This window comes from Colias philodice, chromosome 14 (assembly GCF_061535455.1).
Source record: "Colias philodice isolate Cphi_HAF_F1 chromosome 14, ilColPhil1 Martin Lab GWU primary, whole genome shotgun sequence".
NCBI lineage: Eukaryota > Metazoa > Arthropoda > Insecta > Lepidoptera > Pieridae > Colias > Colias philodice.
In genome coordinates, this window is record NC_143099.1 from 9,296,802 (window position 1) to 9,315,480 (window position 18,679).

General features: G+C 32.4%; 1 protein-coding gene across 1 annotated transcript in view; it reads left to right on the top strand.

Annotated features, from left to right (window-relative positions):
- Positions 1-3,854: 3,854 nt before the first annotated feature.
- Toll-6 (Toll-like receptor 6) overlaps positions 3,855-18,679 on the top strand; it is a 114,743-nt gene continuing 99,918 nt past the window's right edge. Inside the window, exon 1 of the mRNA XM_089703097.1 lies at positions 3,855-8,166. Coding sequence (XP_089559223.1) covers positions 4,298-8,149 — 3,852 coding nt within the window. The 5' untranslated portion in view covers positions 3,855-4,297 and the 3' untranslated portion in view covers positions 8,150-8,166. The remainder of the gene's footprint in view (positions 8,167-18,679) is intronic.

The window sequence follows — 18,679 nt, forward strand, 5'->3', positions numbered from 1 at the left end:
AAAATTATTTCAGTGTAGATAGCCCATTTATTGAAGAAAGCTATATGCTATAGGTATATTATCACGCGAGGAACTTAGCAATGCTGGTAAAACCGCGGGGCACAGCTAGTTTTAGATAGAGCGTATTACGTCAATATTTTACCGTGAATCTATGTATAGTTTATCTTAACATAGTAAAATGTAATTTCTATGCAAACAAGTTTTCGCATGTTATCCCGTTTGTATCGCCTATCTTTGAAACACATGGGGTGAATATATTTTACCCAGCTTCCTTTTAAGTGTCTATTAATATTATATGATATACTACTATGTTATTCTTTTTTGAGTATATAGAGGTATTACTGGGAATTGAGAAACATGCTTCGATACATGTTCGATACTGAGATTGCGTTTAATATTTTATATTCGAATTTTCGTCTTACAAAACGTCTTGTCAAAATTGTATCTTTAATTTTACGAAAATGTAGATTCGCATCATGAAATAGTGGGTCGAATCTACGTATGTTATAGACTCGGTGAAAATATTTATTCATACACATTAATTGTTAAAAAAATTTCGTTTAAAAACGATTAATACACATCTGAAAATAAAATCAAATTCAAAGAAAATTGATTGATTGACTACGAAAAAAGCAACAATATGGTAAAAATCAACTTTCAATTTAACAAGACAATACATATATTAATCACTCATCGGATCGCAATATACCCATAAATAAAGATAGCCTCAAGACAGAGTCAAGGAAAATATCCATCATTTTTCATTTTTACAGCTGACAGTATGATAAGTAAAACACTTCAACGTAATAGCTTTAACACTTAAGTCGGTGTAATAAATGTGCTTTGGAACGACTTAAATCAAGAACAATCGTTGTAGAGAAATTTAGCAAAATAATATTGTTAACAATTTTTAAATTGTAGTTCAAGTTGAATATTTTCAAATTGCTATATTATAAAAGTAATATATTAATGACTATGAGACAAAAAATATTTTTACGTAAGAATTATCGATTTAAATTAAAATTATAAAGATTTTATTCATGGTTTTATTTATAGATCTCGCAATGTAACCTAGCATTACTTGACTCTACATTATTGAAAATTTAAAAATAGGTAATTGAAAACTTATATTATGGTTTAGGTAAGCAGCAGGTTTAATTATTTAATCACAGATCTGTAAGAAATATTAAAATTTTAGTTTAAAACCCTGGCAAATGATACCCCTTTGAAATTAACATAACTATATCACAATAATAATGTAAAAAATTAAAAATAGTCTATTTTAATAGAGTTTTTAGAAACCGCTGTAATTTAAAAAGACCAATATAAACTAATCACACTATAAGTGTGATAATATCATACCATATTAATAAAACAAAAATCTGTTTAGTATTTAATTATAATAATAATTTTTATAGGTTTGTCTACTAAAAAAGAATGTTCACAAAATTTCATCTGTAGATATTAATTTCGTATAAAATATATTTTTATGTATAATTAAGTGATAATATGTATAAAATTCACGCTCATTATAATATTATCGATATCTAATAAAACAAATTAATACAATATTATGTATGTTATCTACTTTTGGACTTGTAACTGGTTTTAAATTGATAACACAAACATACTGTATCGAACCAAACATTTCAGACATTTATTAGAGAAAATTATATATTATTATAATATATGTTAAAGAGATAATTAATACTTAAGGCCATAATATTATGCTAGTGCAATGACATACTATGTTTTGGTTGTTGACCTTTTTGCTTGCTATTATTTTGGTAATTAATTTAATCACATTAAAGACGCTGGCGGCTGGATGCGTCTTATATTATGTCCTAATATCCGATTTATACATATTATGTTTTTACAGTGTTAAATATAAGCCCAAAGGAAGGTTAATACCAAATCCTTATTGACACAGTTGAAAGCCTTATATCAAATAAGAAGTTAGAAAAACACGGATGCCGAGTAAAATCTGTCTTCATAGTCAACTTAACTAAAAGGATTAAAATGATTTCCTGGCTGCCAGTGTGGTCCGTAGACCGTGAACAGATCTTTTGTTACCTTAAGCCTTTAATACTTTTATACCATAGTTGCTTTTTAATTTCGCCATTTATAGTATAAAAGGGTTGATTTTTAATCTCACTTTCCTTGAGGTAGAAGCGTTAGGTCCTTTGTTACTTTCATGGTGCCGTGCATCTGTTATAATTCGTTTGGATTCCTTTTAAAATGTCTGGAAATGAAATGCTTTACAGGATTTATTCACAATCTTATTACTTAAAACGTCACGTTTGAGAGTTTTTTAAGTTACGGAATGGACGATTAAAATATTCCAATGTATCTGTAAAATAATATTACTTATATACTTCGCTTTTTAGATTTCATATTCGCATTACTTTTATTCAAATAGCATTCTATACAAGATAATAAAATAAGACCATTAAAATATAAAATATACCCTGTTGATACTGTTAACCTATTTTTCGAAGAATCAAATACACAATGTAACCTTTTACCTAAATATATTCTGTACAATTTTAATAGTTTTAACATACAAAACACGAGTAAATTGGTTGCATACCATAAAAGTTAACTTATGTTATTAGGTCTTTATTATAATTAAAAATCACGACAAAATTTTGAAAGCTGTACTAAATTTTTAACACTTTCCGTCACCGCTTCTAGCAGCTGATGCCTACATTCATTCAAAGCGCGGTTTCGCACAGCCGATCTCTCAAAGCTCATCGTATAGGAGCTACCAACGTTGACAAGAGAGCATTTTAGTATAGTTGGTTCTTTGATATACTGTTCCTCTTGCTATTTCGGTTAGAGTCCGGGCTGTCTGGCTGGTCGCAGTGGTTGCGTTTATAAGTGCGCATCTTATCTGCACAGGAAAATATCCTTAATTTAAAGTCATTTTTTAACGCGTAATTTTGAATCTTTTGCCTTTAGATAGATCCATGAGACATAATTTTTTTATTGCAAGACGTTTTTTTCGTTGTTAAATAGGTGCCAGACGCAATTTTTTATTTCAAAATCATTAAAATGTCATCGAAATAAGTGAAATTCCATCAACATGAGTCCCCGTAAAGGAGACTTTCGAGTCATCTATGTATAATATTCATTTTACTATTTACAATTTCTTAGCAACAATCTACCATGGTGCCTCTTTTTCCCAACGAACCTCAAATAGGACGTTAATGTAAACTTGATAAAAACCAAATATCATCAAACTCATATTAATACCCAAAAGTGTAATAAATATGAAACCATCTATTTAAAATATTAGTTTACTAATTATTCAATATAAGTATTAAAAAAGGATAATATAATATAAGTAATAAAGTTATTACTTACCTTTTAAGCGGAATCATGTTGATGTAATTTCACTTATTTCGATGACATTTTAATGATTTTGAAATAAAAAATTGCGTATGGCACCTATTTAACAACGAAAAAAACGTCTTGCAATAACAAATTTATGTCTGATGGATCTATCTAAAGGCAAAAGATTAAAAATTACGCGTTAATAAATGACTTTAAATTACGGATATTTTCCTGTGCGCACTAATAAACGCAACCACTTCCGCCAGCCAGACAGCGCGGACTCTAACCGAAATAGCATGAGAAACAGTATATCAAAAACCCAACTATACTAAAATGACTTTTTTTAAAACGTTAATAGCTCCCGTACCATCAGTAAAAAATAATTTATTGTAATAAGTTCTCGTGAACGCTCGCCACCACTCGGCTCATCCCACCCTCACCCCGCGCCTCTCCCCCGGAGCGTATACTCAACGACTGCAATGCCTCTGGTGTCTACGAGCATTCAGTTGACTCCACGCGGCGTTGAGGAACGGTCGTACCACTCGACGCTGTGTCTTTAACGCGTGCGATTTGTGAAAACACGATTATGAATACGTACTTCAATAACAAAAATATCAAACTCACCTTATAACGTTGAAAATCAATCAATACTACACCACGATTAAAACGAACAGTTATTTACAGTTTTATTTCAAATAATACGTATTAGAAGTTATTGTGGACTTAGTGAAAATACTGAACGTTACAAACTTATGGAATGTGTGAATCTTACTAGTAAGAAAATGTGCTCCAGTGCAATTACAAGGACTACGTATTAAATTAAAACGGAATTGATTTATAAATTGATGGATACTTCACATCCGGCAAGGGGACTCAGCAAACGAATGCCGACGGAAAAAACATGACACTAAGCTTTCTGTCTCTTGATTTTCTTCTATCTTGATGTTTGATTTTGTTCACGATGGCTATTCAAGAAATGTCTTTCAAGAACTCATTTATCAGCCAAATCACATTTCTATTCGTTGTGGCACTCAATGTCGCTGATCAGAGCTCATTACCGCTGAAATATGAAGCTCCCGATGATTGTCAGTGGTGGCTTAAAGGCCCCAATGATGCACATGAAGTATCTCTCACGTGTAAGTTACGAACGATTAATAGTGAGTTCGACACTACAAACTTCAGTGTTATTCCTACAGAGCATACAACATCGCTAAGAATAGAGTGCAACGAAGAAATGATGTACAAAAGCTCTTTGGACGATCGTAGTTTCGCCCATTTAGTGAAACTACGTGAGCTTATTTTGGACAACTGTAAAATTGGAAGATGGCCACCCGGTGTTCTCTCCGGCTTGAGAGATCTTCGAAATTTAACGATACGAACGAAAAATACTGAGTGGGCCGCCATGAGCTTGGAGATTGCGTCTGAAAGTTTTACTGCGGTACGACAGTTAGAGAAATTAGACCTAAGTTTTAACAACATCTGGTCGTTTCCTGAAAATTTATTCTGCCCTCTCACTAATTTAGTTTATTTAAATGTTTCCTCGAATAGACTTCAGGATGTCAGCGATTTGGGGTTTAGAGAGAGAGCAATGCATCAAGCTTTAATTAGTGATCATGAGGGACCACCACCATCGGCATCAATGCCACATGCCTCGTGTTCGTTGGACATAGAAGTCTTGGATGCATCAAACAATCATTTTGTGCTGATGCCAGAAAATGGTTTCCACGCCCTACGAAGGCTAAAAGAATTACACATACATGATAACGAGATTTCAATGGTTGCTGACAAGGCCCTATCAGGCTTAAAACAGTTACAAATTATAGACCTCTCAAACAATAAAATTGTTGCTCTCCCACAAGACTTATTTAAAGATTGTAGACCAGTGATAAAAGAAATATACTTACAGAATAATTCAATCAGTGTGCTTTCACCTATTTTGTTTGCTAACCTTGACCAATTGTTAGCATTGGATTTATCAAATAACCATCTTACAAGCACTTGGATAAATGAAAATACTTTCGCCGGTCTTATTAGAATGGTGCTACTAAACTTATCTAACAACAGATTGACGAAGCTTGAACCCAAAATCTTTAAAGATTTATACACACTGCAGATTTTAAATATACAACACAATATGTTGGAGAATATTGCCGCCGACACATTTGCACCAATGAATAATTTGCACACTTTAATTTTATCTTATAACAAAATTACTCATATCGATGCCTACGCTTTGAATGGACTTTATGTATTATCTTTACTATCAATTGATAATAACCGCCTCGAAGAGTTGCATCCAGAAGCATTCCGTAATACATCATCATTACAAGATCTAAATTTAAACGGCAACCGCTTGAAAAAAGTGCCCATAGCGCTCAGAAATATGCGTTTATTGAGGACACTCGATCTCGGCGAAAATCAGATAACATCTCTGGAAGAATCGGGCTTTGTTGGTCTTCATAATGTATACGGATTACGTCTTATTGGAAATAAATTAGAAAATATTAGCAAAGACGTATTCACAGACTTGCCGTCTTTGCAAATTCTAAATTTAGCAAGAAATAAATTGAGACATATTGATATGAGCGCATTTGAGTCATTAAAAAATTTACAGGCGATTAGATTAGATGCGAACCAACTTACAGACATCCAAGGCCTGTTCGTAAATATACCTTCTCTGTTGTGGTTGAACGTATCAGATAACAAAATAGACTGGTTTGATTACTCTGTTATACCCACGGGACTACAGTGGTTAGATCTCCACAGCAATAACATCAAAGAATTGGGAAATAACTATCGCATAGATAAAGAGTTACGATTACAAACTCTCGACGTAAGCTTCAACAAAATGACGAAGATATTTACATACTCTATTCCCAGCAGTGTTGAGCTTCTTTTCCTGAACGATAATCAAATTACACAAGTTGAAGCCCAAACTTTTGTCGGAAAAACCAATTTAACGAGAGTCGATTTGTATGCAAATCAGATCACTAGTATGGATCTCAATGCGCTTCGCTTAACTCCAGTTGATCCGGGGAGGCCTTTGCCCGAATTTTATATCGGTGGAAATCCCTTTCAGTGTGACTGTACTATGGAGTGGCTACAACGTATAAATAAACTAGATCATCTTCGACAACACCCTAGAGTGATGGACTTGGAAAGTATTTATTGTAAATTGTTATATAATCGTGAAAGGACCTATATACCGCTCGTAGAAGCGGAATCATCTCAGTTTTTGTGTACATATAAAACGCACTGTTTTACATTGTGTCATTGTTGTGATTTCGACGCTTGTGATTGTGAAATGACGTGCCCATCGAACTGTACGTGTTATCACGACCAACCGTGGTCGGCTAATATAGTGGACTGTTCGGCCGCTGGGTATGCCGAAATACCTAGCAGTATTCCTATGGACGCTACTGAACTGTATTTAGATGGTAATAACTTTGGTAGTTTAACAAGTCACGCCTTCATTGGACGTAAAAATTTAAAAATATTGTACGCGAATAACTCAAACATCGACGCGTTGTATAATAATACATTTAGTGGACTAAAACGCTTGACTGTGTTGCATTTAGAAAAGAACAATATTAAAGAGTTGTTAGGATTTGAATTATCGCCTCTTGAAAATTTACGTGAATTGCATCTCCAAGACAATAAAATACATTATATCGATAATAGAACGTTCATCGAACTTATGTATTTAGAGGTTTTACGGCTCGAGGGAAACAACATTTATAGCTTCGCCGTGTGGCAATTCACGATGAATCCATATTTGGTTGAGATAAGTCTTTCACGCAATCCCTGGTCTTGCGATTGCCAATATATACATAAATTTAGAAGTTGGTTTAAAAGCAACCTAGGCAAAGTTGAAGACGCAGATAAAATAACATGCATTTTTGACAATTTAACGAATGCTGTTGGGCCTCATATGTCAGATTTTAACTCGACAATTTGTACAAGTCATGTTGGTGGAGTTTCATCTATAATCGAGAATCAAGTGATAAATGATTACCTGCCATTACTTCTAATATCGCTTTGCGTATTTGTGATAAGCTCTGTCCTTATATGCGGCGTGTTTTACTGGAGACGTGAGCTTAGAGTGTGGATTTACTATCATTGCGGATTCCGCATGTGCTATAAAAGCACGGCCTTCGATGATGAAGCTGATAAAGACAGGCTATTTGACGCCTACATAAGTTATAGCGTGAAAGACGAAGCTTTCGTAGCTCAAATGCTTGCACCTGGATTGGAATCTACGGATCCAAGCTTCCGTTTGTGTCTACATTATCGGGACTTCAACGCTTCGGCCTACGTGGCTGATACAATAATAGAAGCCGTTGAATCATCCAAACGAACAATCATAGTGTTATCTAAAAACTTTATAAATAACGAGTGGTGTAGATTCGAGTTCAAAACGGCGTTGCACGAAGTATTAAAAGAGAGACGTAGAAGACTGATAATAATATTGTTAGGTGATTTACCGAATAGAGACATCGATCCCGAGTTACGGTTGTGTTTGAAAGCGAATACGTGCATCGAGTGGGGGGATAGACAGTTTTGGCAAAAGTTGAGGTTCGCGATGCCGGACTTGCGGAAGTGTCAGTACCACCGGTCGACGGTGAACATTTACGCGTCGGTGTCGCCGGTGGGGGCCGGGAGGGCGCCGGCGCCGCCTCCGCCCCCGCCGCCGGGCAAGCTGCCGCCCTTGCTGGCGGACGGGCTGGCCGACCGGCTGGCCGTGTCCACGAGCGTGCACGCGCGCGACCCGCACCCCCACCGAATACCGCCGCACGCGCAGTTGTGGGCGTAGCGTATGCTCCAACGCAGGTAACTAACTGCAACGCTTAAGCGTATTTAGTCCGAAACAGTGATAATTATGTTAAGCTCTAGATTAAGACATGCATTTATGTTTAGGTTTGTACATTGACACTTCATGGATTGATTTCCTAACTGCGATAGTAATTTATAAGTTTGAGTATTGTAAATAGTAAGTACAAATTACGCGTGTAACCACGTTCCAGTCTATTTAATTATTAAATGCCAAAGTTTAAAACTTATTATGTATATATACGCATTTAAAATATTATATAATTTTGTTAAATATTACCTGTTCACAAAAGACTGTAAATAACTACCTACATTATGATTTATTTGTATATTTTGTAAAAAATTGGATGAATATTATAAATGAAAACATGAAAATATAAACATTATGAATTTTATTTGCTTTTGTTTTATTTCTCTTCCGTTGCATTTTTTAAACTTGTTTCAAAATTGAAAACATGATTTTTGTTATGTAGAGATACTGAATTTTATAGAGGTCATAATTATTTCTTAATATTCACTAGATATTCATAAGTAAATGACTAATTAAAAAACAAATATTCCTATCTGGAATATCTATCTACTGCAAAGATATACCATTTCACTTGTTCAAGGTGATATTTAGATATCACTAAACTCTACACAAATAATAATTCAAAGCACCCGAATTTGTCTTTAATAAATTTCAAGTAATCATAAAAACAATTTATAGCAATACATTTGGAGACTAAAAATTATTAAAATTTAAATTATTTTTGACATGAGCAATTTTTAACGAAAAACCAATTTAGCCAAGAAGTCATTTTAAAATAATTTCGCCGCAGGCAAAGTGATAATGGCACTCACGATTTGCTCAAATGAAGACATAAACTATCGATTTGTCTATGAGAACGAATAAAATATTCAAGTTCAAATTAATAATATTAATAAGTTTTTTAATATTCCATAATCGATTTTTAGAAAACTTGATTATAAGCTATTTTTTGCCAGCTATCAAAATAGATCAGAATAACATAAGAAATATAACTATAATTCAGTTTTTCATACACTTTCAATGTCGATTAATAATCTCTACAATATGGAATAATATATGAGTTAGAACAACTTTTTCATTGTGTTTCCTAAATAAACACCTTTGATCTATGAAATAAGTATTATTCTAAAGTATAAGTAGAGTTATATAAAAAGTCTTATCATCAGTGACAAATCCGATCTATCTACGAATAAATCTAAGCCAATACTACCACACTATTCCTATGTAAGGTACCTACACTTCAAATTCTAATCACAAACATAAGCACTCTTGTAGGTACATTCATTTGCACGACCTCAAATATTTGGCACGAAAAGACAAATTCAGTCCCCAACTTGTTTAAAAGATTACGCTTTGAACGCAGTCTGAATTTTAAACTTCTGCTAGAGAGTGGCTAACGCCTAACTTTATATCGATACTGCGAAGCAATTACTTACTACACCAAGTATAGTTAAAACGTCCCTGCTTATTCTTTAATTCATTCTATGATAAGTGTATTAACATTTTTAAAGACATCAATTAACTTATGAACTGCATAATCATCAAATCACAAGGTAAACTAAAAGCAGGTATTATAAATAAACAGATCATGAATAATATTAAATAAGTACTGAATATTTTTAACATCTCGCAGACGTAATAGCATCCATTTTATAATGCTTGAGCTTGACCTCTGAAAGAAGCAGACGTACGCGACAGAATTTCCTTTTAATTTACACTGCACGTCACGTTATAAGGTGCTATTTTATTAGCGACATAATTATCACCCTACCTTACATACTGATCTAAATGAAAAGCCCATTATCTGGTTCGGGCAAATCAAACTGAAATCAACATCGGTTATATGCGTTACCCTTATCAAAACGACAGTCGGGTCAGCATAGAAATAATGGGAAAACTTGTTTTTACGAGGCCGAAGTCAGGGGACGATGTGTCACGTGATTTTATCAGATAGGCACCGTATTTATGTTTCTCGCATGTATAAACGTGGATATCGAGATAAACAGTTGTCGGTCGATTAAAATTGTTTCCAACTTGTTAGGTGAATATTCTCGGATGAGATTAGAGATAGCATTCCGAGTTGGTGCGCTATTTGGAATATCTTTGAACCTTTGGTGTATCTTTCTTACTAATTGTTTTTCATTTTGATAAAGTAAAATGTGAATGAGCATAGTTAAGGAGTATCATATTCATTTTCATCAACCATAAAATCCATAAATACATGCTTTTCCAAATATGTTATAAAATTTCGATATTTACAAATAGAATAAAATCTAATCAAATTTATTGTAATAACTACCAAAGTATTACAATAAATAATTTATTGTGTAATGTGGTATCTGATTCGGGTAGATAACATTGAAAGAACAAAGTAAAACATTTATTCAATCAAAATATTGACTCCAGTAACAAAAATACTATAAATTCAATAGATATATAATCGAATATTTCGGTTTCTTTTAACAGGTAGGTACTTACCTATTTTTCTTTTCACCCTCTGTGATCATAATATTATATCCTGTTACTTTAATTAAAGCTACGACTATAAATGTGTATACTAAGCCTTATATTAAGCCTTAGTTTTTAAACCAACGTCTTAAAGGCACTGGTAAGGCATCTGACCTGGTTTAAATTAATTATTCACTGGTAAACGTTCGATCCCATAGGTCTCAACTTACAACGATATAAGTTTTTTAATCAGGCGGTATGAAACTGAAATTTTGCGGTGAACTATAAAAACTAGAATAGAAGCACTATGAATTGTAAAATCCTTCACCTCTTTCAACGGAGAATTATAATATCTAAGGCTTAGGTATTTATTGTATCGAAAACTTCACTTACATACATTACATCTAGTTCATGTTTGAAATTAAAAAAAATAATTATAATGTGTATGTAACATATTGATTAGCAATGGAACAAAGGAAAAGTTCGTTGTAAATGTAGTAGGTAGTTTACACATTACAACTACGATTAAACAAAATTTCTAACATAAAATGTGTAGATAGACAGCAGTAAGACCCGAATACATTTTTACAAACTAGACGTAAATCCTTCTATTTATTTCGAAGCACTCAAGAACACGAAGGAAAATTTCTTTGAAATCCATCAACCTCTATAATCGTATTGAATATCTACTGATTAAAATGTCCTTAAATACATTAGCTTATTTAAAACGGGAGGCTCAACAAAGAACCCATCTGGTGGAAAATGCCATATGGCACGACAAAGGACGTATGCGCAATTTAATAGCATCCTAGTCTCAAAGCAATACCGAGTGAATACCGTCCTCTAAATACAAACATTATATGAAAAAATGCGTATTGTCATTCGATAAGCCTTTACGTACACTGGAGATGTCACCAAAAGAGATCAGCTTTCGTCTAGGCAACGGTATTGGGTTTGCGTAACTCAATACAAATGTTTTATTGCGTTCTCGAGTTTGAGACTTTATAGCTCGCGGCATAAGGGTTAATATCGAGTTATTAACATCAAGAATTCCGACCACAGACCGCAAAACAAGGACAATCGGGGACAAAAGCGACACAGATAATGTCCCATCCCTTAATCACATGCACCGTTGGTCTCGAAAATATTTGTTTGTAATAGAGAATCATTGAAACGCATCTATACGTACACGATTCTATTTGCAGTACTGTATTTGGGTTCAAATCGAATTTGTTGTTGGAGCGGTAAAAATAAACAGTCTAAATCAGGACAAAGAATGTTGTCGAACATGCAGAGGCAATCTGAGGATTACATTACAATTAGGCAGCAGCATCGTGACTGCGTGTTCATTGAAACGATTAAATACCTGTAAATAACATTTATTTTACGTTAGCTACAGATGTTACGAATAGATCAAGTTTTTTTATTACTATTATTTTATATTTATCACAAAGAAAGAATATATAATACAAATCCACCTACCTAGGTACCTAGCTCAATAGTTAGGTACCTAATATAATAAATTATATCGAGTAAATTCTACGGAGATGTTGTTTTCCAAAATTTATTTTTAATGCAATACTTTGGCTAGATCCTGATATTATAATCAGGATTTTAATGCCACAGAATAATATTTAATGTTTAACCAAATTTATCACAAATCATTATTTATTTTTACAAAAATCTATTTTACAAAATCAAAGTTTCTTTCGAACAACAGCAGCCAGTAAGACTCATCAAAATTTAATGATGAATTTTGAAGTTTATCTATATCTAATCTAATATCTAATATCTAATATCTAATATCTAATATTCTAATATCTAATATCTAATATATATTATAAAGGCGAAAGTTTGTAAGGATGTATGGATGTATGGATGTATGGATGTATGGATGTATGGATGTATGGATGTATGGATGTTTGTTACTCTTTCACGTAAAAACTACTGAACCGATTACAATGAAATTTAGCACACATATAGAGGGTAACTTGGATTAACACATAGGATAGTTTTTATCCCGGAAATCCCACGGGAACGGGAACTATGCGGGTTTTCCTTTGCAAACGCGGGCGAAGCCGCGGGCGGAAATCTAGTTGCATATAAACAAAGGGACACTTAAAATTCTATTTACTTTTATAGATGTCTCTTTTAAAATATAGTCTCTACTCTAATTAAGCATTATATGACTCCATTTATACGTCCTTTTACGCCCTCTCTTAATCACTCTATAACCCTACCGAAGAATGTAGGAATGGAATTTTTAGGAAACTTTAAATAGCCATATTCCGGCATCATTAAAATAGGTTTATTTCTTACCAACTATATACCATTAATCCTTTAGATTATAAATCTTTTAGCAATAAACAATGTTCGTATTAAATTATGAATACTAATTAAAATATCTTGTTTTATTAAATACAATCCAATTATCCATCGTGTCTGTTACGCTGTTTATTCGTGAATAAATTATTATTTTAAGAGTAACGAGATTATAAATTCGGGCATTCAGTCTTCTAACAGAATTTGTTCCAGTTAAATGTTCTATTTATTTTGATGCCTTTGATATGAAACCAAAATGGCTTTTAGATGTTGTTTTCTAGATAAATTAAAATCTAGGACACTAGAACGAAATAAGACACTAGAAAATTTCAAATTTAATACTTTGTTTTCATTATAAAATACTAGCGATCCGACCCGGCTTCGCCCGTGGTACATATTTCGCAATAAAAGGCCCATGTTCTTTCTCAGGGTCTAAAGATTGTGCCAAATTTCATCAAAATCGGTCTAGTAGTTTATGCGTGAAAACCATACATACATACATAATTACATAATTACAAACCTTTCCTCTTTATAATATTATACCCGGCGCGGCCTAAGATGATCCCTATGACACTGACAGTTATTCTCAAGAGACAAACTTGTAATGGCGTCACTATTAAATTAGAATCGTATTGGAGGCGTCTAAAAATGGCATTTATTAATTTTTACGTAGCTTTATGCCATTACAATGATATTCCGTTGGAATTATAACAATTCTTAACATTTACGAGAAATTATATCAATCTGACTTTACGTTTACGTCCTTCAAAAGTTACATCGTTGGCATTTATCGACTAGTGCGGAAAGTATCGATAAACAAATTTTGATAATGGAAACGAGTTCACATTTTTTCCATGCTTAAGCTATAGTTTATTCTCTATTGAATGGAACAGAAGATCGCAGCATAATTAATTAATTAATTACCGTTCGCGTTAATTTACTTACCTATGATAATATAAGTTTTTTAGAAAAATTAAATGGGGGATTCCATTTTCATGATAAAATAATATACACTGTGTTAAACGGGTTAAAGATTACGAGAAAATGATAAGGTGCATTTTTATGTTTTGGAAAACTTTCGTTTTACTTACCGTTTCGTTTACATAATAGACGTTAAAAATTCATTTTATAATATTTGTAAAAACATGTTTACCGACGTGGCTGAATGCAAACCACGCCTTAGCCTATAAAATAGTAAAGTATCGACACGATCCATCATACGAGCAATCACTAAGACGAACTGTCATAGGGATCATCTTAGGCCGCGCCGGGTATAGTATAGATTCATGTTTTCCTTAAGGTTAATCAAAGTTAAACTCAAATACGTTTTTTGTTGTTTCCATTATTAATCAAAATTACGTGTAATTCAACCGAATTGCTCGACATCAAATTAAAAATTCCATAACAAACTCCCATAAAAGTCCATGAATACCTAACCCATGGAACTTTTTACACTTTTTAACAAAGGTAACATTAATTAAATATTGAAGAAGCCGTCGTAATTTACAATCAGACTGTGCTTAAGCTGGGTTATGAAAATTTAATCAAAAAGCGCGCCCCTCGGGTATCGAGTAGAATAATCCATACCCAGTATTTCTACATCTCTTGTTTTGAGCAAATTTTTGATTTAATCAAAATAGTTACGCTTCATATTTACAAACTTCGATATTGGAATTCTTGGTATTTTACACCTATAATTTTAACGATATGGTGGAACGTCGATAGTATTTGGATCGTTAAAGTCATATTGAGAGATGAATTAATTTATATTATTTTATATACACATAATACATGTATACAGGATGGAAAATTTCTATGGGTCCTGTTAAAACCACTCCTTAATGTAAACAAATCAACGAAGTTATAATATGACGATAATTTCTAAGACTTTTATTTTTTTACTATAATTATAATAAGTATCCACATGGATCTTGTAATTACAGTCATTCAATGAAGATCGAAAAGACAGGAAAAGATATCACAATTTTATTTGAATTCCCACCGGGCTCAATGTAATTGAATATTTTTATTAGCTCACTGAATTGTGATCTTATTTCTTTTCAACTATCATTCTTCGATAATTAATTGATAATAAAATAACGTTCCTAAACAGTCACAAAATAGATTTAAAGCCAACTTTGGCTTCACAAAATTGTACGATTCAACCATAAATTCCTTCAAAATCGGTACAATAACCTTAAAACTGAAATAGCTCATTCAGAAGCTATACGCTGACATGCGCTTAATCATTAGACCCACCGGGCGATAAAAAACGCCCCGATGGGACCGAAAATTCATTAATTTTAGTTTGTCATACGCCACTAATTTGTAAAATTTACAGCTACTAATGACGCATCTTCCGGTAACATATCACGTTAATATTAAATTTTTATTACACATACAGAACCCGCGAACGTATTTATGTGTCATTTAACAACAATAATCGTTGGGGGCTCATCAAAACGGCATTAAAAATTATATATATCTTGAATGCTCTAGAAATCATATTTGAGACGTTCATGTTTTATATTTAAGTTATTTGAAGTTTAAATTTAGTTAGACTATTGATATAAAACGGTATTCTGTAGCTTCGGTTCATGTAGCTTTTGAGTCGTAAGAAAGTATACACTCCTTGCGTTAAAAAGAAAACGTTTATTGCCTTTTTATAAGAAAGGACCCCAAATATTGTAATATATAAAGTTTTATAACACGCTAACAAATAAGTGATCCCTCATACTAACAGTGTTAACGACATTTAACTGTATGTGTCAAGTAAATTTCTATGTCATCATAAATTGTGTTTCCTCTATAACCTATGGTTAGATTTAATTATCGTATAGACGCTGAATGTGGACCATTATTGCTCAAGCATACAACAATTGCTACGTCCGATATATTCAAAAGTAATTGTTTGAAATCGCTCTCATATAAATTATTGTCTAACATTACAGATGCCGTTATATGATTTAGTGGTCGGTCATTTTTAAAGAGTTAAGCCTTTGTGTTATAATCATGTATCACTGTTCGTAATTGGTTTTATTTATGGGTACTAGCTTACTAGCTTTCCACTCCTGAGATCGCGTGGGCTTCAAATTTGCTCAGTGTAACGTTTTATTTTAATTCAAATTATAATATTCAACATAGTGTATGAGTGCGATACAAAATATCAGACAGAGAGTCAAATAAAAATTAAATAATTAGGATAAAGTTATATGGCTTTTAACAACATACATCTTTACAATACATATTTGTAATGACGTATTTTGTAAGTACATTGACTATAAATTCTTTTTATAATCATAAACTATTTTATCTAATAACTTAAAAAAAATAAGCATTAAATTATTAATTTTCCCATACATTTCTATTTTCAACATATTTAACGACAATAATTTGAATAACATTGTACTCTTGATAAAGCTCCTCCAACTAAAACACAAATCTATTTCACTGCGATTCATGGCCCTTGACTGACTTTAATAAAAAAACCATAAAGCATGATGGAGTCTACCCAAAGTATCATTTAGCGTTTAATTCATCGAGTTTGTAGCGAGCTGTAAAAAGTAAAATAATAAAACTTTGTTTCATGGTCTCACAAAAGAACCCACGATTCCATTTCAACTTTTTTATTTCCACCTAAAGTAATTAAGCTAGAGAAATGGTTTGTCTCAGCTGCGTCATAGCAACTGACTCGGTTTCATTTGTTGATATCGTTACATCAGTTATACTGTGGTCATACTTTGTATGGGTATAGTATGTGGATAAATTTGTAAGAATTTTAACAGTAGGTATCTTAATTAAGAGACTTCAAACTACAGACTTTAAAATGTTTAAATCACGAGAATATAAAAAGATGTCGTGAGGAGAGATTTTGAACAGAGCAATGTCATGATCAACCAGACCATTCACAAAGTTAATAAAATGCTATTTAGTAGATTTAGTGTGAAATTGCATATAACATCTGCAGATTATTACATCTTCTGCACATTTTACGTAATTTAATTATCATAACTTTTACTAAACATTAGTCAATAATCTTTAATAGGCACTATTGAATTAAACTTTTAAGGTCAATATCAAAGATTAGATTCATTATTTATCTCATGTTTCAAGTATAAAGATAATATTAAAGATGCTAACACAGTTTCATTAGTTAATTAATAGCTTTCCAATAGTAATCTAAAACAGGTATTTAAAACGTTTTTGCGTTGGCTCAAGCTATTAATTGTGTATAATATATTGAGCATGTTTTAATAAATCTCATGAGTGTTGTTAAAATATTTTAAAGTGTACAAAAGGTCAGTGAACTATAATGTTTTTATATTACTCAAAACTGACGTATTCGTCACGAAGCGTCGACAGATTACGGTCATTTTTAACGGCTGTTTTCATAATATGATTTCTTAAATTAAGGCTGTTGTCCGCTATATTAGCCGCAATAACATTAGGGGCCTTGCTTCGTATTAAATTATATCCATGTCAATGAATTGTTTACACTTAAAAGTTTAGTTAGGGACATTAGCTTAGTAAATTGCGTAATTATTGATCTATTTGCTTGACCTTGTGAACAATAATTTATAAAGATATTATAAAGTATACAGTATACACTGCTAATTTGCTTAGCTTTGAAGAAATTTTGATGGGCCTTTACTATAATATAATATGGCAATATTTTTGAGTTCTTACGAAAACTTAGATGCGCTTTTGAATTCTTTTGGTTTTTTTTTTATTAAAATAAGATTAAAATATTTTGAACCCTAACTAAGTTCTTTATAAATTTACAAAGATTTTCAAATACTACCTCCATAAAGTCAATGAACTCTACGTACCAGGATCGCAGGAATTCGAGCGGATTTGGCTAAAGGGTAAGAAGACGGGGGCAAACTCTGAATTGTTTCCGCGATACGGAAGGCTTAAATATTTCCCTATGTTTGCATACGCAATGTTTACCCTGTTTAACATTGGTAGTTATTTGTATTATTGGTTATGTTTGCTATATAATATTATGTAGTTAATTCTAATCTATACTTATACTTATCTTTAGTCTTTACTATTAATATTGTAAAGCTGAACAGTTTGTTTGCTTGAACGTACTAATCTCAGGAACTACTGGTCCGATTCGAAAAATTATTTCGGTGTTAGATAACTTATTTATCGAGGAAGGCTCTCTTATCATCTCGCCAAGACCAACAAGAGCGGAACACTTCGGCTAAAACCAAGGGGCACAGCTAGTGCCTGTATATAATATTTTGTTCCTATAATGAAGTACGAATTTTGTTAAGACATTAATTTTAATCTCTGGTAAAATTGAACTCTGTTTTACTCAATGAAGTCACAAAAAAATCATCTCCAAAAGACCCTTAATTCTTTCTACTTCAGATTTCTTGTAACATAAGCATTCAATTATTTATTATTATAATAGCGAATGTGCAACTTAAAAAATATCGCGATTTTTTTAATATATTCACGTTATTTCTATTTCAAGCCCAATTATAAATTTATTACACTCTACGAAGCATAAGAATATGACGTTTTACATCAAAAAATATGCAATAAATATACTTTTTACCTCTTTTGTAAAACTAACAAGAATTTATGAGCTTCTGTATGTACAGAAAAATTATTGTAAACTAATGTTAGTTTAAAAATAATTTAACAATCTGTTGCCAATTATCTAAGAAATAACAAAAAAAGTTCATTAACTTCAACTAG